General features: G+C 43.0%; 1 protein-coding gene across 3 annotated transcripts in view; it reads left to right on the forward strand.

Moving 5' to 3' along the window:
* ZNF521 (zinc finger protein 521) overlaps window positions 1-25402 on the forward strand; it is a 289791-nt gene that overhangs the window by 28364 nt on the left and 236025 nt on the right. For all 3 annotated transcript variants that reach the window (XM_084779755.1, XM_084779753.1, XM_084779754.1), the window contains one exon: window positions 5960-6139. Coding sequence is in view for 2 of the 3 variants with exons in the window: in XM_084779753.1 (XP_084635879.1) it covers window positions 5960-6139 (180 nt within the window). In the remaining variant the exon portion in view is untranslated. The remainder of the gene's footprint in view (window positions 1-5959; window positions 6140-25402) is intronic.

Genomic DNA, 25402 nt, shown 5'->3' on the forward strand with positions numbered 1-25402 from the left:
ACCTTGTTTGCAACACCGGGCCTTGGTTGTAGTTCTATTGTTAACGCCAGGCTAGCCTCAAGAGCTTCGGAGACTAGTTCACTTCCGTGCCTACCTCTGTCTCCCCGTGGGAGTGTGCTGGTGTCAGAGTCGCTTTCAGGGTGCATCTGGGTTTTCAGTGGGTTCTGGGGATTAGAACTCAGATCCCTTTGCTTTCACTACAAGTGCGTTTACTCATTAACCCATCTCCCCAGCCCCCATATAAACTTTAAATATAAAATTACATCATTAATTATCATTTGACACAGATGGTTGTTAATCTGAGGTGTTTGGTCATCCTTTGCAGTGATTTGTGAAAGGTATTCGTATGAAATGTGTTTGTATGACTTGCCAGTTAGGACATGGGATTTTTTTTATTTTTATTTTTAAAGATTTATTTATTTATTATGCATAAAATGTTCTGTCTGCATGTACAGAGGGCGTCAGATCTCATTACAGATGGTTAAGAGCCACCATGTGGTTGCTGGGAATTGAACTTAGGACCTTTGGAAGAGCAGCCAGTGCTCTTACCCTCTGAGCCATCTCTCCAGCCCCAGGACATGGGATTTCAATGCTCAGTCTTTGTAGAGTATAACCTTACTTTCTTTTTTTACATTAAAAATTTCATTATACTATTTATTTAGTGTGATGATTTTTGTGTGAGTGCATTTATGTGTGTGTGTGTGTGTGTAATTTTGTGTGCTATAACATGCATCTACCACATGATCCAAGGTCATCAGCTTTTGTGGCAAGGACCTTTACCTGCTGAGTCACCTTGCTGACCCCTCCTTACATACTTTGCAATGGAGCAAGCCCTTACATCTTTACTATCCCACTATACTGTAGTATTTGGAACAGCATTTTGGGGGTATATTTAGTTTTTATAGTTTTAATTAATTTGGTTCCCCATGGTTGTGGTCGTGGCGATGGGGTGTGTATTATTTTTTTTTTTTTTGAGTTGATTGTGTCCTGAACTCACTGCCACTGCCTTGGTTAAGACTGAGCACTGCACACTATGGTTTCATTTGGTGAGAAGCTTGCTATGCCCAAGAGGACAAACTGGTGGGAAACGGTCCAGTTTGAAGTCTGTGCCTGTGCACACGTGTGAGGCTTTAGATTCATTCATGTCTCACCAGTCTCCGTTGCTAAGTAAGCTTCCTGCCTTCCTATTTATGGCATCACTAGAAGCTTGTGTTTCTGCCACTCTCATAAAAAAACCAAGTCTGGTTTTTAAGGTAGGGCCTCGTGCGTGGAATCGGCCAGGGAAAGCCTTGTTCATATCTCCCGCAAGGAGAACCGTGGCCTGTGCTCTTTGTCGCTGCCAGAAGTTTTTATAGTAATACTTTGTATCTCGGCTCTGGCTCTTACCATTAAATGTGCTTTTTATAGAGTAGCAAGTTATAAATGTAGTGCAGCTACGGCATATTAATCTTACTGCAGAGATTTAATGAGGCAGTTGTTTTGCGATGGACACTATTGGGAGACGGGAGCGACAGAGTTTTACTTCATCACTGAGCTGCAGAAATATTCCTTGCCTGGTAATAATTATAACCACATGATCTCTTCATTTTTTCTTTCTGTTGCTGGTGCTTTTCCATGCAAAAGTGGCTTGGACGGAGGTCCATTTCTAGGCAACAGAATGGCTTGGAAAGTGGGCTGTTTTCTTAGTCGTTTGACATTTTAGCTTTGATCAGGCGTGGCATCCTCATTGCAAAGAGAGAAATATGTAAGATGAGTTTCAAGCATTCCGATAGTCCCTGCCAGTCTGCCGAGATGGCTTTTAGGCATTCATTACTTTTACTTGACTTTTATATCGGTTATAAAAAAGTAAATGTGGTGAAACCTCATTTTTACATGGACAGAATAGAATTTCTTCTGGTTGGCCTTAAACTGATCCCACACTTGAAATTAATTGAAGTCCATGCCTTTATTGCCTCCAACACTTTTAAGCCAGGGCAATTTTTCATTTTCCCCAAAGTTGTAATTTTATTAAACCAAGTTGAAGCAATAACAGTCTTTGAGAAGAGGAGGAAGAAAGAACTACCTGCCAGAGACCATAATGAGAGGAAAATCATGCCTCTTTCAAATCCTCATTTGTAGGTAATGTTAACAAAACTGGAAACAGAATGCTGCCAGTTATTGTAGTAATAACAGTTGTGCCTCTATTCCAAAAGTCAACCTTTAGTTCAGATCAGAACACTATAAATCCAAGGCCCCACAGCCCCCCTTTGAAAAGATGAGCTGCAAAGTTTGGTCAGCAAGTGAGATCTTTTGTGATGGATGCCACATGTTGGGGCAGCGGGAGAGAGAGGTGCCTGAGGTACAGTGAGCTTTGAGTGGGCCTTTTGGGGGCATGGTGGGGGCTGTTTTAAAATCCTGCCCTGTGAGAAGGTTTATAGGCAACAGTGTGGTTGGAGGAACAAATGTCCCTCAGGCAGCATGCTGGGGGCAGGGCGACACTTACAGGCATGGGTCTTGTGTTTATAACCCCTTAGGCTGAAGTCAGGGGCTTGAGTGACTAGCAGAGTAATACAATTATTTTTTATGATTGGATCTCAAAGGACTTTATAAAAACTCCATCACTGAGGCCATGTGCAATTACTGAAGTGTAGCCACCTGTGGGAAAGAAAATGGTTGACAATGCAAGCTTTCTGGATGCTCCCTACACCCACTGGCATCAGGAGGAGTGGAAACCCCTCGCACAAATAAACACATCTTTTGAATGGCCAAGAAAGAATTCCTCGAGTGAGAGGAGGTTGGGGAAAAAATGTCTCCTTACAAGGAAAGAGTCTGAGAGTCTGGTACTCCCTACACGGAGGCCTCATAGGCTATAATCGAACCCACATCCCAGAGGGTCCCACTTAAGTGTTGACCTAAAAACAAATCCGCCAGTTGGCTGGAGCATGCATCCTAAAGTTGCAGCACAAGTGAATAAGCTTGACTGACTTCGGTCCCCAAAGGATTCTGTCTGTAAACCCACAAGTGCAGGCAAAACATTTTTATTAGTCTTAAAATGACCCTCACTCCAATAACCAGCCGTGGCGATGGAATTGCAGGCTGGGACTCCTCCTTGGCCTTGAAGAGCGGATGCGCCATGCATTCCTGTTTGATAGCAGAGTTCTGTAAGATGCTCATATTTTTGAATGGTAAGGAAGGTGACTTTTTATCCTTTCTCTCTGCGTATTACCTCAAGTATTCAGTCTCCTTATTTAAAAACAAACAACTCCACAGGCTTGGTGCACAGCATCTAAATCATCACATCAAAATGCAGACCCGACCCCCACATTTCCCTGAACGCTGCTGTCAGTTTTTTTTTCTAGAAACTGGGAACTCAGGCTAAACAAGGAAGAGTATTCAACTTGTGCACCCTGCGCCCAACAAACATTTACTGGAGTGGGGTCACTGTGCTGAAGCAGGACAGTTATTTCCTTTTCTGAATTGCCCTCTGGGTTGGCAGTCTTTTCCTACTTGGCTTCAGTCTGTGGGAGCTCTCTGGACCATTACCAGTGTGTTGAGTCTGTAACTCCAGACGGAACATTTGAAGGCAGGAAACGCCAATGCGGTGGGTCATAACGTGTCAGTCATGGAGGACGTAGGCGTGTGGCTGCTTTTTACATTTGGAGGCAACTAGTCTGTTCCCATTTACAGACAAAAGACCAGGACAGGACCTTTTCCCTGTCTTCTGTAAGGCATTCTCCTACCCCTTCCCCCATCTCATTATGAAAGATAACTTATTGAGCACTTACCTGGAGATGCTGTCGGGCTGTGTAAAGAACAAGCCGGGGGGGGGAGCATCCTGTTATTTCTCCCCCCAGAGAGGATGCATGGAAAGCTCAGTGTATTGAGATGTGTAGTATGGTGGGGAATGGAATAATAATTTCCCAGATGTCAAATCAACCCCAATTACCAACTTAACTTAAATACTATGTTCCTTCAAATGAACAAACAAACAACAGGCACATCATGGCCTACTGTTAAAGATGGGTACCTGCTCTTTCCACGACCTGGTGAGATTACCTGTACATTGAGATAGAAGTCGATTCTGGTTTATCGAAATCACCTGAAGGGGAGTGATGATATTACGTTTATTTCAGATTCAAAGGAAGGCTTTAAACAACTTCCAGACATAGAAGGGCATGCAGTTGGCTTCCTGGGAGCATGCAACCTGCAGGTTAGCAAGCAGCTCCTCCTACCTGCAGGAGGGCGCAGTGGCAGCATCTATGGACTTCCTAAGAAAGAGTTGGCAAATGTTGATCTTGTGGATTCTTGGCTGTAGCATCTCAAATATCCAGTGAGATAATATATGTCTCATATTTAAATAATCCAAAATAGTATAGACATTAAAGTTAACATTATAATCATATTGAAAATATGGCTCTAGGTAACGTAGTATACATGTCTTAGGTACCTGGATACAATGCATTCATAATTTTTGTTGATTAGACAAGAATTTAAGGAAACAGAAACTCTGGGCTGGGAGTGTGGCTTAGTTTGGAGAGTGCTTACCTCACATGTATAAAGCTATGGATTTCATCCCAAGCAGCACACAAAAGAGGCCTGGAGCTTCCGGTCTCCTAGCCTAGAGTTGTGGAAGTAGAGGCAGAAAGATCGAAAGTTCAAGGTAAGCCTCACCTACACAGCGAATTTAAGTCTTATGGCTACATAAGACTTTGTCTCCAAACAAAGAAACAAACAAGCCCCCCCCCCAAAATACCCCTAAAACACAAACACCAACATCAACAACAAAAATCCGAAATACTGATTGGATTGGAAATCGTTTATATCTGATTGTGGAAGACTTTTCTAAAGGTTAGAAATTAATATCACCCTAATTAAGCATTGATGATATCCTAATTTTTTCTAATGTCGTTCTTGTTCCTCTTTCTCTCCACACCAGCCATCCCATTCCTATTCTAACACCTCCCCTCTTTTAAAAATTTCTACAGAGAAGAATAAAGGCATTAGGGTTCTGGGTGGCACTTCTCTTCTTTGTCGTATGTACATACTTACATACACAAACATCTACACCCACACACATCCATCCATCCATCCATCCATCCATCCATCCATCCATCCATCCATAATTCATCAATCCATCGTGTGTGTGTGTGTGTGTGTGTGTGTGTGTGTGTGTGTGTGTGTAGTGTTGGTGATTGTAGACTTTTCTATAGTGAACCAAGTGACAGCACATACAATCTATACATGGAACTTTTCAGCACATACAGTATCTGCTTTAATCTCTACTTACCCTGTCATTTGGGAATCATTCTTGAGATACAGATAGAACTGTTTTTAGTTTGCATAATGCAGTCTTAGGTGGTTGTGTTTATATCTTTGTTTTGTTTCTCTGTTTTTTTCTTTATAGTTTATAGTTTGGAAATCCAAAGACAGAATAACCTGTTTTCGCTCGCATTTGTGCTTGGAAAGGATGCTTGGCTGGGTGGTAGAGCTTGCTTTGTGATTGCTGTATCACACAGATAATGGAGTAACTGTGCATTTTGACCAGCTCGTAATCAAAGGTCAATTTCTTGCCTATGGTAATTAGCTTAGCTGATTCTAGACTTTTGTATAGACTGGTAATTTCCCATGAAAGAATATATTTAGCAGAAAGGGGTTCACTCTTCGAAGTAGTTTCTTTTTCCTTTTTATTGAAGACTGTTTATTTTTAAAGTGATTTATCTTTCTCTTTTAATGAAAAACTTCCAAAAGGCAGTTGGAAAAGATAAAGTGAAGTGTGAGCATGGTTTGTTTGAAGGGGGTGGCTATGTAGTGGAGAGGAAAACTCGGCTTTTGATCCTTCAGTATTGCATTTGGAGACCAAGCCCTTTATGCAGATTCCAGGGAAATACCCGTTTCTGGTTTTGGTAGCGAGAGGATCAAATGCTTCTTTACAGTAACCTTTCTTTAAAAGCCAATACTTACAGTCTTGATTTTCTTCCAGACCCCAACTGTAAACTTGAAGACAAGACTGAAGATGGAGAGGCAGTAGACTGCAAGAAGAGGCCAGAAGACGGGGAGGAGCTGGAGGACGAAGCTGTGCACAGCTGTGACAGCTGCCTCCAGGTGTTCGAGTCACTGAGCGACATCACAGAGCACAAGATCCATCAATGCCAGCTGACAGGTAAATGGGGCTTCTCACTTCCCCGCTCCTCACGCAGTGATGGCTCTGAGGTTTTTCTTCCAGCTTGCTCCTTTGTGTGTGTGGTTTTTTTTTTTTGCCTCTAATCATTTCACTCTGTACAGCTGAAATCCTAGGAAAGTCTAGGGAGTTCCAACTTATGACACGGAGAGACCGTGGGGCTATCTACAAATATATTGGGTTGCATTCTTAGCCAACCTGGGATGCGTACTGTTTTCAGGGTGGTAGGTTAGACATCCCTGACTAGAGGTACTTTTGTAAAAATTCCAGAATGGCTGTGTAGGGTGACCTTCATTGTTGTAGTTATTAAATGTCTGAACTGCGAGTCTATGTGCAATATGAATACATATACATACATATAGACATATGTACACATAGACATATTTATATGTACATACATGCATATAATTTTTTACTGAAATGCTAGGAATAAAAGGGAATATTTGATGACTAAAATAAAAGAAGAACCCTTTCAAATATTTTTCTAAAATTATTAACATTTAACTTGTTTTAGCTTAAACATTATCTCTTCAGAAAAACCTTCCCTGACCCCACTCTAGGTCAGGCATCATTTTGTGTTCTTTTAAATGACCACACGTTAAGCTCCAACACTTCTTTTGTGATGGATATTGTCTTAGTTACTTTTCTGTTGCTGTGATAAAACACGATGACCAAAAGCAACTTAGGGAGGAAAGGGTTTCTTTCATCAAATAGCTTATAGTCTACCAACCAGGAATTCAGGACAGGAAATCAAGGCAGGAACCTGGAGGCAGGCTGATGCAGAGGGCATGGAAGGGTGCTGCTTACTGGCTTGCTCTCCATGCCTAGTTCAGCCTGTTTTCTTATTGCACCCAGGACCACCTGCTCAAGGGGTGATAGCACCCACAGTGAGCTGGGCTATCTCATCAATCATGAATCAAGAAACTGCTGAATGGACTTGCCTTCTGGCCAGTTCACAGGGAGACATTTCCTCAATCAAGACTCACTTTTTCCAGATGATGCTGGTCTGTGTCAAACTGACATAAAAACTAGTCAGCACATGTATCAAGCCTAGGGCTTGATGTAGGTGCATTTGCAGAGCTATGGCCCTAACCTTCTGCACCTAACACCTGAATCCTACAGTTCTCACCAAGGGGGTTCACTCCCAATCTCCATCATTAGATTTGGGCTTACGAAGGGCTGGAGCTGTGTCTTCTTCATCCTTGCATTTGCTGAGCCCAGCACAGTGCTGGGCCTTCACTGAGACTGCCATGATCCCTGCTATGCTGTTCCTCGGAAGAGGAAAATGTTACACTCCGCTGAACCACAGTGTGTTCAATGTAATGACTGAATAAAATGGAAACTTGGTTTATAGAATATATTCCCCCTCAGACTATGGTTATCTTTGCTATCCATAGACTTTGTGCCTTTTAATCCAGCCAGTTGCTCATCAAAAGTACCTGAAAAATGTTTTGTTTACATGTGCAGACTTTATTCTTTTCTTAACTTGTCCTTATTCCCTACATAATATGTACAACCGCTTGCCTTAAATTTGTATTGTAAAGCATAAGGTAATAGAGATGACCTAGTGTGCACAGGAGGATGTGTGCAAGGGAATGGAGGGTCTATGTCATTTTGTACAAGAGATTTAAGCATCTGTGACTCGTCATGTCCTCTAGGGAACAAGAACTGATCCCTCATGGTGGCCAAGGTGACCAGATATCAAGCATAGGTGTACTGTATGTGTTGCAGGACTTAGCTGAATGACCAAAAGCCTATGTGATTTCTTCCTAACTGGTGGCCACATGTCACCTTTTCCTCACTATTTGAAGTTGCCACTGCTTCTGTATCTCCGTGGGTGGATATTTTCTCTCCCGTCTCTCTTTTTTCCTAGCACAGTCTTCCTTTCACTAACAATGGTCAGGAAATATATTTATTAGACAAGTTGTTCTCCAACTGTTTTCCTAGAATATTTATATTTGTGTAAGATTTTAATGGGTGTTTCATTTTAACAAGGTTTCCTGAGCAGATTATTGTGGCGGTGTTGGATGGAATCCAGGTAAACAGAGTTCTTTATTAAAGTGCACTGCAGCTCATCTCTTCAAGAGAGGAGTGCTGTGAGCAGCTTTATTAGGCTGTACAATCTTTCAGAAAAGCCCTCCTTTTTAGAATCATCCTCCACCCCCCCCCCCGCCTCTTCTTTGACTTGGTCTAACTTGTATCCTTGGCTGTCCTGGAACTCACAGAGATCCTCCTGCCTCTGACCCCTGGAAACGGGGATTAGAGGCATGTGCCACCACACTGCCTAGAATGATGTGTGTTAGCAATACAATCATTTTTTTATAATCTTGTTGGATTTTTAGGGTAACTTTTATCATATTATTTCAAGTGTACAGAAAACTTACAAAGTAATTTGGAGAATTCTTCGGTATGGTTAATTGGCTTACGAGTTGCTTATATTTTGTATTATTTGTGTCCTCCTTTCATTCCTCCACTGCTTACCATTATATTCTTAATATTTGAAGATAATCTCAAAATATCACACCCCTAGAAATGCAACTTGTGTAATTCCTAGGGACCTATCTATTTTTCTGACCACTGTGCAGTTACCAGATTCAAGAAAGTTAAAATTCATTTAACAACAAATGAATACTCATCTCATTATCACTAATGTCTAACTTATAATCCATATTTGAATTGCAATCAAGTGTCCTAATAATGTCCTTTATAACTTTCCCTGGTTTGCTTCATCCTGAATACAGGATCACATGCAGCATTTAATTGCTTGCTCCGACCAGGGATTTGTTCTCCATCTTTCTTTGTGCTTTTGACAAGGGCCTTTTTGAAGAGCACCTGGGAGACTTTGTAGGATTTCCATCAGAGTGGGTTTGTCTGTTTCCTCATGGTCACATTCAGGTTCTGTGTGGCAAGGCCAACAGTATGACGTCACACCATCCTTACTCATTGCACCCTGGAAGTAAATTGTATCAGTCCACTCCAGTGATGTCAACACCGAGTCCTTGTTCTCCCTGGTGTCTACCAGTCTCGTTCAGTGTAACTTACTGTTTCCTCTTCCTTTGCAGTGCAAGGACACTTCATGAGAAGAAACTGTTATAGCTCAGCTTCACAAATATTCAATCACTGTCTGTCTTCACTGTCATGCCAAAATCTTTGCTACCTGTTGGCTTATTAGTATTTATTTTCTTACTCATTTATTTGCATCACCAATGCTTTTTGGATTACTTTGTTCAGTGATTTATAGTTTATTATGCGTATGTACATATCAATCATCTGTCTGTCTATTATCTATCATCTGCCCATATATACATGCATCATCTATTTCACTCTATGCATGGCCATCCCTTTATTAATCATCTGTCTGTCCATCCATCCATCCATCCATCCATCCATCCATCCATCCATCATCTATTTCCGCATGTTGAGAATCAGACTCACAAGGTCTTTTGCTAGATAGGCCTACATTCCCAGCTGCCTATCAGCGTTTTCATTTATTTATTGTCTTAGATTTAGCAATGAGCATGAATACAAACTATGTCCTCTGGTGTCTGTTTAATATGTCTCTGTCATTGCCTAGGGGACTTGCTTTGCTTCTTGGACAAGCAAAAACTCTGGGTCATGTTCTTTTCTTGTCCAGTCATGTCCTGCAATCAATATTTTGGTGATTGTTAGCATTTTTAGTTTTCAGTAGGGTAATGTGATATAAGGGTTCATTTAAGGAAACAAGGTATTTAGGACTCAAGTGTTAACTGTTGTGTGCTCAGAACTACTTATTACTGTCTATTGGGCTCTCAGCTAACTGAACTAGGACATATACAAATATGCTAATATGATTTGTAATATATACATAATATGGTCCATAACCCAACCATACAGAAGTAAACAGAACTATATGTATTTTCCTTGGACATTAACAAAAGCCCTGTGCTTATATTGACATCTCCAACTCAACCTAAGGTCTCAGGCACTGCCTTTTCTATTTCCTGACCCTGTTGGTCACTGCCTCATGGAGAGATAAGGAGTTGTCTGCTATCATCCTCAGTGTACTGAGTCATGTGCTTAAGCCTCGAATGCATGTTAAGTAATCTCACACTGGCTGACTCATGTAACCATGATAAGCATGTCAACCGACTATAACTTAATATCTTTGCAGTTGGTAAGCATACATCTTAATACAGTACTTATGTAGGATAAAATTAAAATATCATGAGTGTCTAGTTTGATGAATTTTGGTGAAATGCACACACTCATGTACTGCATCCATTTCACAGGTAGATGTTCTTTTGTGTTACAGTCCTCTCTATCCTTCTTGCTCAAGAGTGCTCTACCAGACGTTCCGGGTCTTTTGAGTTCCTTAACCACAGATTCCTTTAGGCAACGACTGTATGCTGTGGTGCACTATGGACTCTTTGCATCTGGGTCTTTTGTGTGGTGTGCCAAGGAAACTCTTTTATGCCATTTTAAAGTATGTTTTTCTTTTGTTTTGTTTCTGTTTTTCACTGTTAAGTAGTATTCTGCATGTTCAAATAATACTACTGTCATATGGCTATACTGTAATTTATTTTTCATTGTCTTTTTTGCTGGACATCTTGGTCACTTTTCCTTTTCTTTTTTGTTATTGTGAATTAAGTTGTCGTGGACCGTCTATCCTTCTGTGGGCATATGTTGCAAGGCGCTTGGGTTGATGACACAGGAATAGAGGTGCTGTGTCTTGAGGAGGCTGAAGGGGGAGGCTATGCCTGCTTGTGGAGACACTTCCAAGCTTGTTCCCAAGATGTTTGTTGCTCTTTCTACTCCTACCAGCCCTGGTCCAGACATCCAGTACCCATCGTCCGTGCCAGTGTTCACACTACCAGTCTTGTGAATTTTGTCTTTCTTTTGGGTATTAATTGCTCTTCTTTGTGGATTTGCTTACAGTTGCCCTTTCATATACATTAAACTGATATTGTTTAATAGCTCTTTTCCTTAGAACATAGAACATAGTTTTGTTTTGTGAAAATCCAGGATCTTACTATACAGCCCTGGCTGGTCCATAACTTACCACATAGACCAGACTGGCCTCAAACTCTTAGGCATAACATTTACCTCTGCCTTCTGAGTGGTGGGATTAAAGGCGAGTTCTACCACATTCTTCTGAGAATCCTAGTAAATACAGATAATCAGTATGACACTGTTTTTAGGTGGATGGTTAGTTCATTAAATGAAGCTTTTCATTCGTGGCCAATAGTGCTACATTAGCACAGAACTGCAGATGCACACTGCCTGGCGTATACAAAGCTAGTGAGCAATGTTTTCTAGGGTGAGAATGGCTGTATATCCCACCCAGGATGCATTTCATTCACTCATCTGTTCATTCTTCACTCTTGTCGTGTTGAAGATCATCACATCAGGGTATCATGCATTTTTGGCAAGCACTCCACCACTGAGTGATACCCCCATCCTAAAGTTATTTTAAGATTTAAATGCTGGAAAGTCAACTCTGCAGTCTCCTCAGTGAGCACGCACCCTTTACGGAGTGCCTGGCTGATACCTCTTCAAGTTCAGCTTCCTGAATCAGAAGACCAATGAAAGGCCCAGGTCTGTCTCAGCTGACGTTTATGGTATCTGCCGAACATGGTATGGTGCAGAACAGCTAATGTTTAGCGGTTAGATACTATTTTTCCTTTAAAAGTAACAAAATGCTTGCTCTCTCTAGGTACAAGGGTTTCAGAAATTGTGGATCTGCCTTGTGCTCATAGAGCACAGTGTTTTAACTGAGGGTCAGAGAACAAAAGTGACTTATTGAATCATGTCAGGGAAGGGCAATAGGGTTCATTTCTATGTACCGAAAGACCAAGAGAGTAAATAAAACCAAAGAAGAAAAGAATAACGATGGTGGTGATGGTGGTGGTCGTCATGGTGGTGCTGATGGTGGTGATGACTTTGTGTGCATCCCAGTGGTTGCCTAAGACCACCAGCAAACAGTTATTTCTGTAACGATTCGTAGAAGTAGCAAATTACAGTCATTAAGTAGCAACAAAAATAATTTTACGGTCGGTGGTCACCACAACAGGAGGAGCTGCATGAAAGGGTCTCACAGCATTCGGAAGGTGGAGAACCACTGGGTGAGGGGGTGTGTTGGGGGGGGTGTTAGGGGGGGGTGTTAGGGGGGTGGGGCAGAGTTAAGGATGTAAAGCCAGAGTAGAAGGCTAGAGAGGGAAGAGCAGAAGAAATTGAAATAGTCCACATTAGATGAAGGTGTCCCTGTTGAAGTTTGCACTAGCTGGAGGGTCTGCTCAGGAGAAGATTCAAGACACATGAAGAATTTTAATGAAAAGGGTGATTTTTTTTTATGTCTTTCAGTAGAAGTTAAGGGACAGTGTCCCCTGCGTTGTCTTCCAGCTGCTGCAGTGAACCCTCTCTCTGGGCACCACCTGTTTTTAAAACCCCAGCTAAAGGGGGTGGCAGTGTTTTTCCTTTTTTTTTTTTTTTTTCTCTCTCTTGGTTTGATTCTTAAACCTTCCATTGTTCTCACTGTTTTTTTTTTGTTTTTTGTTTTGTTTTGTTTTGTTTTTTGTTTTTTTTAGCTTTATCAGCCCTGTTGGTGTCTTCTCGCCTCTAGTCCCTTCTCAAATCCCCTGTCCTCTGCACTCACCCTTTCCTCTTCTCGGAAGGAATCTCCAGTGATTCTTGGACCCGTGTGGACTCTCTTCCGTTAATCATGTTGCCTTTGCTTAGCTGCTTGGCCCTGCCCAGCTGGATGACAGCCTGGAGGGGTTTCCATGGGTAACTTGTGTGAAGGAAGAGTGGATTCTGAGTGGTGTGTTGCAGTGCTTAAAATATAGAGAAGGCTTAGGCAAGAGAGAAGCCACGTGACTCGTTGGTTTGCAAAACAGGTGCCTGGTGGTTTGCGGCATCGAGGTCACACAGGCTTCTGGGGGTGGCTGGGCTCTTCTGTTGTGAGATGGCCTGAGAATCCTCACGTTGGCCCTTAAGCTCCCTTAGGTGCAGGATTTCTTGGTGACTTCACATCTATCCTTTTGGTGACTTTTGCCCCCAAATGTGATGCAGATTCTTGGAGCAGTTTGCCTCAGTGGACACTAGTAGCACCACATCAGAAGGCTTTAGATCCTGGACCAAGCCACTGCAGGTGGCCATGAGGTCATGAGTTAGCCAGCAGCAGGGCATCATGCGGAAAGGATGCAGGGGTCTGGATCCTAAGGGTGCTTTGGAATGTCAACAGTATCAGGAGGAGAGATTTGATTTAGAGTTTGACAAAATAGCTTCAAGGATAGCAAGGGACAGAGTGACACCTATGTAGATGAGATTTCTCTTCCTTTGTCTTGTGGTACTGCCTTTTTTTCTTCAGTCTGTAATCCAGCATGCTAAGTAAATTACATACGGTCCTTGCTTGAAGGAAGAGGGGCAAAGGTGAAGGCAAACTTAAATCCCACTCTAGAGTTGGAGCCATAGAAGGCAGCCACCTGCTTGGCTTCAGCCTTGCTGTGTTTTCCTGGAGGCTAGGAAGGGAGGGGAGCCAGCCCTTCAGTGCTGTTGGGACTCTGATGCAGAAGACAGATTATCAAAATATATATTTACAGAAGGAAAAGCACAGCGAACCTTTCATTGTCCTAATCCACAAACCCTATCATTTCTTGCCAATTCCCTCAGGGGGCGGGGAGGGCTGCGAGCCAGAGGGGTCTCATCACGCTACTCAACAAAGATTTAATAGCAGGGTGCTGTGGGGAAGGCTGAGATTACGGGACTTTATTATGCTTACAAAACGGAGTAGGAACCAGCATTGTAAATCATCGAGCCTAAGCTACACTTAACCAGATGAACGTGTAAAGTGCATTTGGTAATAAGGCTTGCTCCTCGCTCCGAGTCCTTTCTCTCTTGTCTCCCGCTAATTTGCAAACTCGAGTTGTCTGCTAAGTGCTCCTTCACATCATTAACATGAATTGCTTGGGTGCATATGCAGAAAATGCCAAGTGGATGGTATTACTTCTTAACCCAGCGTCCGCCATCCTATTGGTGGCTCACTAAGTAGAAACCCACAGAAAGGCTCCTGTGTTTTGGGGACATATGTTTGCAAATCAGATTCATAAAGCACTAGCCAGATTTGATGCTCCCTTTTTCTTTTCCTCCTTTCTTTTCTTAAAGTTTTTGTTGCTGATACATTTATACATGATTATTATACTTACACCACTTCCATCCCTCCTTCTTCCCCTCCCATGCCCTCTTCACATGCATGACCTCTTCTTTTCTTTTCACCACCATCACCACCACCACCACCACCATCATCATCATTGTCATTGTCATTGTCATCATTATTAATTATTGTGTGTTTTGCTCGTGTGTGTGTGTGTGTGTGTGTGTGTGTGTGTGTGTGTGTGTACCATCTACTGAGTCCATTTGGTGTTGCTTGTACATATATATTCTTAAGGATGGCCTCTAGGGATTGGATTACCTATAAGAGGGACTGACTCTCTCCCTCTCCGAGTTGCCTGTCTTCCTTCCTTCTTCCATCTTTTCTTCCTTCCTTCTCCTTCCCTCTCTTCCTCCCTCCCTCCTTCCTTTCCTCTCTCTGTTTATTTCTTTCTAAGCTTGGGTCTCAGGTAAGTGTTATACTACTGAGCTATGTCTCTTAAATTGTTGCTGTTGTTAATAATATTATTATTGTTATTGTTAATCTTGAGACAGGTTTTCTCTAAGTTGTTCATTATTGTAACCAAGGTGGGCTTCCAACTTGTGATCCTTCTGCCTCAGCCTCATAAGTAGCTGGAAGGACCAGTGTAAGCCTGTTGTCTATCAATTGGTTTTAAGCAAACCATGTCCCTGTGTTGGTTCTCATGTTGAGGAGAACGAATTGAGCGGACGAGCAGCTATTGTATAAAGTAGTGTGTTCACTTCATTTTATTTTCAAAGTTAGACTTCCTAGGGTCTTCGCACAGTTCTTGAGCACTGAAAGCCTTCAGATACATGAAGCATCATGAAAACTTTTGTTTTCTTTTGTTTTGTCCAGAGAGAATCTTTTAAAAGTGAAAATGTATGTGCAGGTGTTCTATAGCCATGGAGAATTAAACTCTAGGTGGTTCCTCTTCTGTCTCTAGTTCTGCTGGCAGGACACTGTGGGGAAGTGCGACTTTGTACCAGCGTATTAAAACTGCATTTACAACCTATTTTTTTCAAAAGATTATAAGTTGAAGTAAACTATGCAGAATCAATATGTTCTTAAATTTTTTTAGCTCATATTAGTTTAATATGAGGCATTATAAGTTTTATTTGCATATTTAACTATATTAACCCATTATGCTTTATTAGTTGTTTATATAATGATAATTATATCTATATTAATTAGATTTAAGTTAGTGTAAGTTTCATTTTAACTTCCCTTTTTTTTAGGTGAATTGTAGCATTCTACCTAAAATATTCCCAAACTGGTAGCCTAGCCACCTACTTCCTTAAATCGTGGTTGAAGGTGGTGTCTTACTTGTGCTTTTGGCATGCGCATAACAGTGTGGAGACCAGTGCTTTTTAAAACCTCTTTGACAAAAAGTTAGTATGCATTTTCATGTGCTTTTATTGATGCCCCACATGCAGACATGCAGTGTCGAGCATGTCCAGATGTAGGAATGGGAAAATGATATAACGATGAAACAAACATAGTTTACAATAATTTTGCAGTTGTAGACTCCCAGCCCAATTGCTCGTTTTTCTCAGCTCATTTCATCCCTGATAGATGCAAGAAAAGACACTTCACAAACCCGTGAAGAGCTCGCCTGCTGTCCTCAGGGATCTCCCTGGCCCTGCTTCCCCAGTGCTGGGCTGACAATGCCATCATGGCTCCTGGCTCTTTCCCATGGGCTCCTCACATGAAGGGCCTTGTGTTCACATTCCCTTGCTTCTGTAGCAGGCACTTTACTCACTGAGCCCCCTCTCCTGTATCTAAAATGGCTGCTTATACACAGTGTCTTTTCTGACTGGAGGCTAAATATTCAGACTTCGAGCTCTACCCTGGGGTAACACACCCCTGTCCCACAGAACACTTCTTGCTGATCACATTCTGCCACTACCCAATCCAGAGAAAGTGGTCCAGCCAGATGTGTTATTATCTTCCTCCACCAGGGAGGTGACTAAGTCTGCTATGAATTTACCAAAAAAAAAAAAAAAAGAGAGCAACCTGTAATTGGTTAGTGAGTGATCTCCTCTCTCTGGTTCTGGGGAGTCAGTTCACTTTTTACCACCTGTTATTTCAGCGCTGATCTTGTTTGCTATGGCAGATTAGTAATAATTATGGTGTTGTTTGTAAGTGTGTGGTTATTGGGGGTGTGGCTCTTACAATGGCACATGTGTGGCAGTTATAGGACAGTTTGGGGAAGTTGATTCTCTTTTTTCATTGTGTGTGTGTCCTGGGGTTTGAAAAGACTTTTTACATGCTCAACCATATTGCTAGCCCTTTTTGGTTATATATTTATTTTTTCAACAGCAGAGTTTTAAAAAGTAGAGGTTCCTTGTCTTCCACTCTCATCTTACCATGCCTGGGAAATCTCTACTGAGATTCCTTTTGTCCTTCGAGCTCTTACAATAATTTCATATAACGTAGCTGGGCTCTATAAGAGTCCAGGCAGATGAGTTCTGTAGTTGCTGATATATTACATGTGTTAGCTTTATTAAAATCAAATAGCTCACATGCTGAAAGGGCAGCTTAGAAAAGCATCATGTTCTGCACGTCTGTGCCATCTCTTACTAGGCACTTTGGCTCTCAGCCTGCTTTTCCTAAGTTGTGGATCATAGGACAGCTGAGAACAAGCAGGATGTCCCGGATCCTGCTGGATTTCCTGACTGGAGAACGAATGGTACATTCACTTAATTTTAACAAGAAAACCTAACTGGACTCTCCTTCCTTAATTATAGCCATGCTCACATTAATATGTCCTCTGGTTAACTCGTTTAACTCATATTTAAAAAGTGTTACAGGTTCAGAAAAGAAAGTGAATGGATCTGTGTGTTCAAAATGTTACCGTTGAACATCTGCTGTACCACAGTGGTTTTACAAACTGTCTTTACCTTCATTGTATAATTAAGAATGAACATCTAATGATCTAATCATATGATCAGGCATGAATATCTAGCTATCTGATTGTCTGGTTTTGGGATTCATTCGTTCCAAACTTGTAAATAAAATGTCAAGCCCACAAGCCATGGGAGAGAATCTCTCTGAGAACTTCTAGATTGTCCTTGATGGCCATCGCTGGTGATTAAAGCTGTCAGTGTGTCCCTGTGGAGATGTGTAAAAATTGTAAACCAAGAGCTGTATTCGGAACGTGAAAGCCATGGGGTCTTTTGTGGGGAAGATGGATTAAAAGAGGCCCACAATATCCTAGGTCCCTGGCAGCCATGCTGCTTACCTGGTCAACGGGGCAGGACCCTGTTGCACCGAAAGGCTGTCTTCTTCGCGCGTAGGCCTTTCTAATTGTGAAAGGCCGCACTATAAAACACGACGGAGAAACTTTTACATTTTTGCCTGAGCACACTTGATTCTGTTTTAAAGGTCATTCCCCTTAAGACGCTGGTAACTGACATCTATTTCCCTTTTTTTTTTTAGACTGTGGGCTGCTAAAGAATCTATGAAAAGTAGCCGCTTTCCACACCCTGCTCTTTGTGCTAAGCCCCTGTCTGGGGAGCATGCCTAGGGACTGGCGGAGGTGTCACAGAGGTCAGTGACCTCTTAATAGGTCTTGGAGGGGGAAAGTGGGAATCTTTCTGCCCTGTGCCTCAGGGCTTGGTTTCTTTAAACTTCAAGGGGTTGGACTGGGACTCTCCCCCTTTCCTTCGGCTGTACCTTCAGGGGAAATTGATCGATTACAAGTGATTATTCTACAAACTCTGAACCCTCTCCCTCCCTCTTTGTTCCGACTGGAGCTTCTCAGAGTTTAAAGGGATCGCGCCTCCTGGGTGAATGCTAGGATGAATGTAGGTAGATTACTGGGTAGAACTCTTTGAACACACATTAGAAGTGCTAAAAAAATATATTCGTAACGGTAGGGAATATCTGAAAGCAAAACGGGCCGAGGAAACATTTGTTTCAATATAATTATAACATAATTATGTGGGATATTTTGGGGCCACATGATTAGCTGTTAGAATTCAGGATCTCAGTAGTAGGTCAAGCCAGGAAAATAACAGGGGTCAGAGCAAGGGATGGGCGAACTGGCACAGTCAGGGTGGTGAATAAGACCATAAGGGAGGGCGCCTAGGACAGCCATAGAGGGCTGGGTTTGTACCTGTCCTCTGGTAGCACTGCAGGGGGACATCAACCGATGGCTTTCATTGCTTCCTATCTTCTCTGTTTGACAACAGCAAAGTGATATGCACGTACTGTTTTGCATGTGCAATATGTCTGATTTGCAGGGACTTTGGATCCTACATGCATTAAATGCGTGACTTCATCAGGCTTTTCCTTTCAAACTATCATTCTTTGTCTCTGCCCTCTCTGCTCCTCTCACCGTCTTAGCTTGGCTCCCTCGTTGTCAGGGGATGGCAAGGCTCCAGCGCCTCCAACCCTTTCATGAACGCAGACCCAGAACCCGCAGAGAGATACATGCCGTGGCCACGTCCGAGTAAATATTCCTCTTGATTATCAAGAAATGCCCATTTTAAAGTCAGATCTTCTGAATGCCATTGCAGTTGACCTGGAGACACATCCACTCTCCTGTTGGTTGCTCGAGGTGATGAGAGAGAGTTCATTTCCTCTGGCTTTCTTGGAGTGGGGCCACTTTTAAAAACCCCTCAGATCTCCGGGTCCTCCCACTTTGGAGATACTGGACTGGAGGGTGGCTCGTCAGGTCTGGGTGGGGTGGTGATTACAAACGCAGGAAATCGAAGTCAGCTCAGCTCCCAACCCCTGCCTTCTCCGTCCTTCTCAAAAAGGAGACATGTTACAGACACAGTTACGTTGGTCACGGGATTTGAAGCAACAACACACACTCAGAAACCACTTGTAGAAAAGCCACGTGGTGTGCGTTCACACCCAAAGCTGGGTTTTTGGCTGTATCATTTTCCAGCTAATTTATGAATTATTTAAAATGTGTACTTTTCTTACTCAGACTGCCTTTAAACTTAACTTTCTATAGTCTAATTTATGAAAATGTTCCCTGTTGTAATGAACTGATCAGGCTGGCAGACTCCTAAGCGTGCTTTTGTAGTGCCTTTGAAATCTGTCAAAGCTACCATAGACGTATTTCTTATAGTTAATTTTATTTTGTATAAAAAGTATTTTCTTTTTATCCAATGTTTTACACTTAATTTCAAGAAGCCATGTCCGCTGCCTATACACGTTTGGCTTAATATTTCATATTTGGTATTTTGTATTATCAAGCTTTTAAAAGAGAAATCTTTAAAGTTTTACATACAGGTGAACATTTGAGTTGTAGGTGTTTATTCATTTTGTGCCTTTCCTGTTCTTCTGAAAATTTTTTTATCCTTGCAGCTTAGTACTCTCCGTCCCCTATTATCTTGCTCGTTTTCTCTTTTCTAAGGTTTTCTTTTCAGGGCACAAGCCTTAGGTCAGTGGTTCTCAACCTTCCTAATGCTGTGACCCTTTAATATAGTTCCTCATGTTGTGGTGACCCAAGGCATAAAATTATTTTCTTTCTTACTTTATAGCTGTAAACTTGCCACTGGTGCGAATCATAATATAAATATCTGATATGCATGATATCCGATATTCGACCCCTGTGAAAGTGTTGTTTGACTCCTCAAAGAGGTCACAGCCCCAGGTTGAGAACCACTGATTGCTTTGTCTTTCCCTTTGTCCCCCCCAACCCCATGGAAGTTCCCCTCTGTATTAGAGAAAGAACGTAATTCTCTGAACCCCTTCACTCCCTTTATTTCTTTCCATCGCCTTTTGAACCTATGGAAGCCTAAGCAGCGTGTCTTCTGTAGTGTTGGAATCATCCTGCTATTTGGCCTAAAATCAGTGGTCCTTGTCCCATCCTGTGTGTCCTGTGTGTCCTGTGTGTCCCTTGTGTCCTGTGTGTCCTGCCTTCCATTAGTCTACTTTCCTTCTGTGAGCAAACTGCTTGCCCTTTGTAACTCATTTGTCCCCTTTCCCAGCGAAAAAAGCAAAGAACTATTATCTCTACCTTACCCTTTGTTGGTGTTCACTCAATTGATGCCTTACAGAAAAGTAGTGATAATTTTCTTCTTGTGAACATAGTTTCAACTCTGACCAATGCCCACGGATATGGAATGTTCTTACATGCTGTAGCTGGGCTTCATATAATGCTGTCTGACACCCCCTTCTACATGGAGGATGCCAACACCCAGAGTGGCATGCCTGCCCAAATCCCTCTGGGCATTTATCAGAATTTCAATGCAGGACATTTATCAAGATCCTGTTACTTGACTGTGTTGACCTTGGATTTCCCATAATGACCCTTGTAAAGGCTTGATGCCCAGGAAGAACTACATGAAGGTGGTTAAAAAAAGAAGTGAAGATGTGGGGCTTAGAGGACCGTCTTTAGATGAATATGTGCCTTGCCTCGGATTGTTGATTAGGGCTCTCTGTCCTGGCCTTTGTTTCCTGGTGACAGTCTGGAATGTTCTGCTTTGGTGTGTACGCCCTGGCATTGTTATCTGACACCTTGCCCAGAAGTTTAAAACCACTTGGTCTACCTAGACATGGACTAGAACCTCTAAAGCTGTGACCAGAATAGTTAAAGTAACGGGGAGATGATGGGACCCAGAAACACACTAGGCTGTCAGAGCACAGGGCCCAGGAGCACTGGGGAGAGCGATGTAGAGAAAGGACACCAGCGACAGTCTGGAGCTTGAGGGATGGATTCAAGGAGCACTTGGTACCTTTGCAGATCAGTGAGATTTAGTAAGGGGGAGGGGGAGGGAGGGAGGGAAGGAGAGAGAGAGAGGGAGGGAGGGAGGGAGGGAGGGAGAGAGAGGAGTGTGTGTGTGTGTGTGTCTCTCTCTCTCTGTGTGTGTATGTGTTTAAAATGGTTGTGGCAGCAGGACTGGACAGGCTAGTTCATGCTGATAAAGGAGAAAAAGGAAATAGTTGAAGTGAAAAAGCAGAATAGCAGAGTGTCACCATGATAGGAGGGAAAACCATGTGACAGGGAATCACTGAGAGCTGATGCGTGCGTAACTTATCTGTTGCTATTGAACAAAGACTACTGTACCAACTGTGTGCTATCTCAGAGTTTCTGTAGAGAAGGATGATGGGAAATTCTCACATGGGGTAACTTAGATGGTTGAAACTAGGTGCTGGTCAGGGTTGGAGCGTCTCTGAGCTCAGTCATAGGGCTGCTGACCAGAGACCTGACTACAGGCCTCTCCTCACTGTCTGAGCCTCTGTGGAGAAGAGTGCATAACATAGTGATTGGCTTTTCCTAAAGAAAGAAATGAGAGAAGGAGGATGAGAAAGAAGGGAAGGTGGAGATGAGGAAGGCTGGAAGAGGAGGTTGCGTGGAGTGGAGGAGGAGGAGGGGACAGGGAGGAGGAGGAGGAGGAAGAGAAAGGACAGGAGGCAGGTGATTAGAGGAAGAAGAGGAGAAAGAAGACAAGAAGGAAAAAAGGAGAGGAAGAGGGAAGGAAAAGGAGGAAGAGGAGGAGGAGAAGGGAAAGGAGGAAGAGGAAAAGCACAAAGAAGGGGAAGAGGAATAGGGAAAGGTGGAAGAGGAAGAACAGGAGGAGGGGAGAAGGAAGAGCGAGAGAAGGAAAAAGATGGAGAGGAGGAAGGAGAGGAGGGAATGGAAGAGAAGTACGAGAAAGAGCAGGAGGAGGAGGAAGAGACAAAGGGAAGAAGAGGCGGGAGAGGGAGAGGAGAAGGAAAAGAATGGAGAGGAGGGAGGTGACAGGTGTGATGCCGCAGCCACACAACCTCCTAGGTGACTCCCTACTCTCAGACTAAGCTACAGCATCTCCCATGGCCAACTGTTGGCACACCTTTCACTCTCTGCTGAGCACACACTATTAGTCCTGAGTGATATGAAGGAGAATCACACAGGCATAAGATGTAGGTGTTTGGGCTGGAGAGATGGCTCAGAGGTTAAGAGCACTGACTGCTCTTCCGAAGGTCTTGAGTTCAATTCCCAACAACCACATGATGGCTCACAGCCATCTATAATGAGATCTGGTGTCCTCTTCTGGCTCACATGCGGGCCAGACACTGTATAAATAATAATAAATAAGTCTTTATAAAAAAGATGTAGGTGGTCAGGTCACAGGGGCTATGCTGTAGGCTCATGGCTGCAAGGAGCTAGGAAGCGGAGCTGGGTATTCTTGACATGACAAAGAGCCGTGCTCGGACCTTCCGTTTGACTCTATGTCCTCTGCGTTTCAAGCATTCCTTATGCATGCGTAACCATGGGGAGTTGAGCTAGCAGGGATTCTCCATTTGCTGGTACCTTTACAGCCAATGCAGGAATTGGTCTGTATTCTAGTCAGATTCAATTAGAGTATTAAGCTCAGAGATGGATGGATTTTGATGATTGCTGTTCAAAGCAGCAGGCAGCTGGCACATGTTACTGTGTTCCCATTGGTCTGTATTGTGCAGAGCAGAGTAGACTGAAGAAGGCTTTCTAGATAGGAAGCTCTTGCAATTTGTGGGGAGGGGGGGCTGAGTCCAAGCTCAGGTGTGGATGGGGGTGGGGCTGAGTCCAAGCTCAGGTGTGGAGGGCCAGACAATAACTAAGGGGTGTGCTGCTCAGGTGCGCCCATTGGCTCCTGGTGGGCATGGGGACAAGATGTAGGAACAGTACCGGAGCTCTGCAGTCCTGAAGGGACTCCAGTACCTAGCAATTGACACCAGAAATGAGAAAGAAATAGCCTTGTGAGCTACAGTGGTGGCAGTCATTTTTTGGGCAGTGTGGAATTTGAGATTCTCTCCTGGCTAGAACTGTTTAGAACTCTGGGTGTTTCCTTAGGCCAGAAACAAAGGTGGTTTGTGACCCCTTTCTCTTCTTTAATCACAGGTTATTTGTCCATTTGAGATTTTCTTTCGTGTGATGTCTATACTTTTGTAACTCTTTCTGGTCTAGTTTTTCAATTATTAACTTAATTTTTGCATACATATATGTATGTTCACAAGTGTGTGGGTACGTATATGCATGCGGATGCAAATGTGTGTCAAAGCTCAACGTTGACATTGAGTATTTTCCTCAAACACTGTCCACTGTATATGTTGAGGTGGGGCATCTGGCTGAACCTGACACTCCCATTTCCAATAGTCTGACTAGCCAGGACGGCAGAACTTTTTGGCTCTGTGTCCCTTCTCGTGCTGGGATTGCAGTGGGCTACTACTCTGCCCAGCTCCTAAGTGTGTTCTGGGGATCTGAACTCTCATTCATATGCTTGTGTGGCACTGCCCCAGTCCGTTTTCTATTTTTATGCAAAACACCTGCTTAGGTTGGCTACTACTTGAGAGCTGGGTTCCGAATGGAAGGCTCCTTAGTTAGGGCGATCTCAGCAAACAGCAAGGAGCACTCTGCGTTCTCCGCAAAGAGGAGATGCCAGGAGAAGCAAGGCTGCGGATGCTCTTGTCTTTTGAGAAGGGGATTTTGACAACCAGGGCTTACTGCCTCGCCGAAACACAGCAGCAAAGTGACTCTTTACTCCTTTAGGATTAGATCAGTGGGGCTGGAGAGATGGCTCAGAGGTTAGGAGCACTGAGTGCTTTTCCAGAGGTCCTGAGTTCAACTCCCAGGAACCACATGGTGGTTCACAACCATCTATAATGTGATCTAATTTGCACTGTATACATAATAAATAAATGAATAAATATTTCAGAAAAGCATTAGATCAGTGGTGTCCCCCTCCCCTGACTGTCACCCCTCCTACTTTACCATCCTCTCCCTCTCCTTTTTCACTAATGCCCATCTCTATGGGAAATCTTACTATTAAGGAATCATTAGTTATGACCAGGAACTGCCACCCCCTTCCTCCCTGCTAAGCTCTCAGAAATATGGGGGTGGGGGCAGAGAGACAGAGACTGAGAGAAACAGAGAGACAGACAGAGACAGAGACACAGAGACAGAGATAGACAAAGCAAGAAAGAGACAGAGAATCAAAGAGAGATAGAGATAGAGAGTCAGAGAGAGAAAAGAGAGAGATAGAGACAGAGAGAGACAGAGTCAGAGAGAAAAAAGAGAGAGAGACAGAGAGACACAGAGACAGAGACAGAGATAGAGAGACAGAGACAGAGATAGAGACAGAATAAAAGAAAAAAAAGAAATTAATTACCAGACAGATTTAGTTTGACTACTCATTGCTTGAAATCTTCGACCACCTTGTGAATCTTAACAGGCTGCTTTTATGGCTGATTTTCACATTGCCGTTTCCCCATCATCTCCCTTTGTATTATTTTCATTAAAAATTCCATTAGCTTAAAAAAATCAATGTAATCATTTTGGTAGTAATTAATTCTTAGCAATCTTCTGAAGGAGAAATGAAGGAATAAAACTTGAAAGTGTTAAAATGCATAAAAAGCGATGTGTGGTTCAAGGGCCCCTTGGAGAAGAGGGCGTGCACGGTGGACGGGTCATTCTGGCAAAGGGTCTCTGGCAGTACCCATGCCAGTACTGACTCTGTTGCCCTAGGCAGAAGGCTCGAAGTTTTCATCTTGTCTTCTTTTTTTTTTAAATTTATTTATTTTATTATGTACACAATGTTCTGCCTGCGTGACTGTCCATAAGATCTCATTATTAATGGTTGTGAGCCACCATGTGGTTGCTGGGAATTGAACTCAGGACCTCTGGAAGAGCAGACAGTGCTCTTAATCACTGAGCCATTTCCAGCCCCCCATCTTAAGTCTTCTTATCTGTGAAGGAAGGACAGTAATGAAAAGTTGATGAAAATCACCCATTCCACTGTTTTAACGAGGTGGCTCAAGTCTCAGTAGTCTACAGCGTTCGGCCCTTGAGGGTGTCTTATAAACATTTTGTGTTTTACTGATGTTATTAAATATGCTAATGGCTCCTGGAGATAAATCGTGGGAGAAGGATTTGAAAATGTTCCTGACACCTTTGAAAGGAGAAAGTGTGACTTTAACATTTTGTCTTCTGCCTTAAAATTCTCCCCTTACAACTCAGCAGGGGTGGGGAGGGAGCTGGGTTTATAGCTCACCTGTAGAGTGCTTCTTAGCATGGTACTAGGTTCAATCCCCAGTATTGCCTGCATCCCAGCATCCCCTGGATGCTGCAGGAAGGGGCCATGGAGGGGTCGGCATCAGTTCTGTGCATACCACCTTCCTGG

Source organism: Acomys minous (assembly GCF_964271855.1).
Source record: "Acomys minous genome assembly, chromosome: 4".
NCBI classification, from domain to species: domain Eukaryota; kingdom Metazoa; phylum Chordata; class Mammalia; order Rodentia; family Muridae; genus Acomys; species Acomys minous.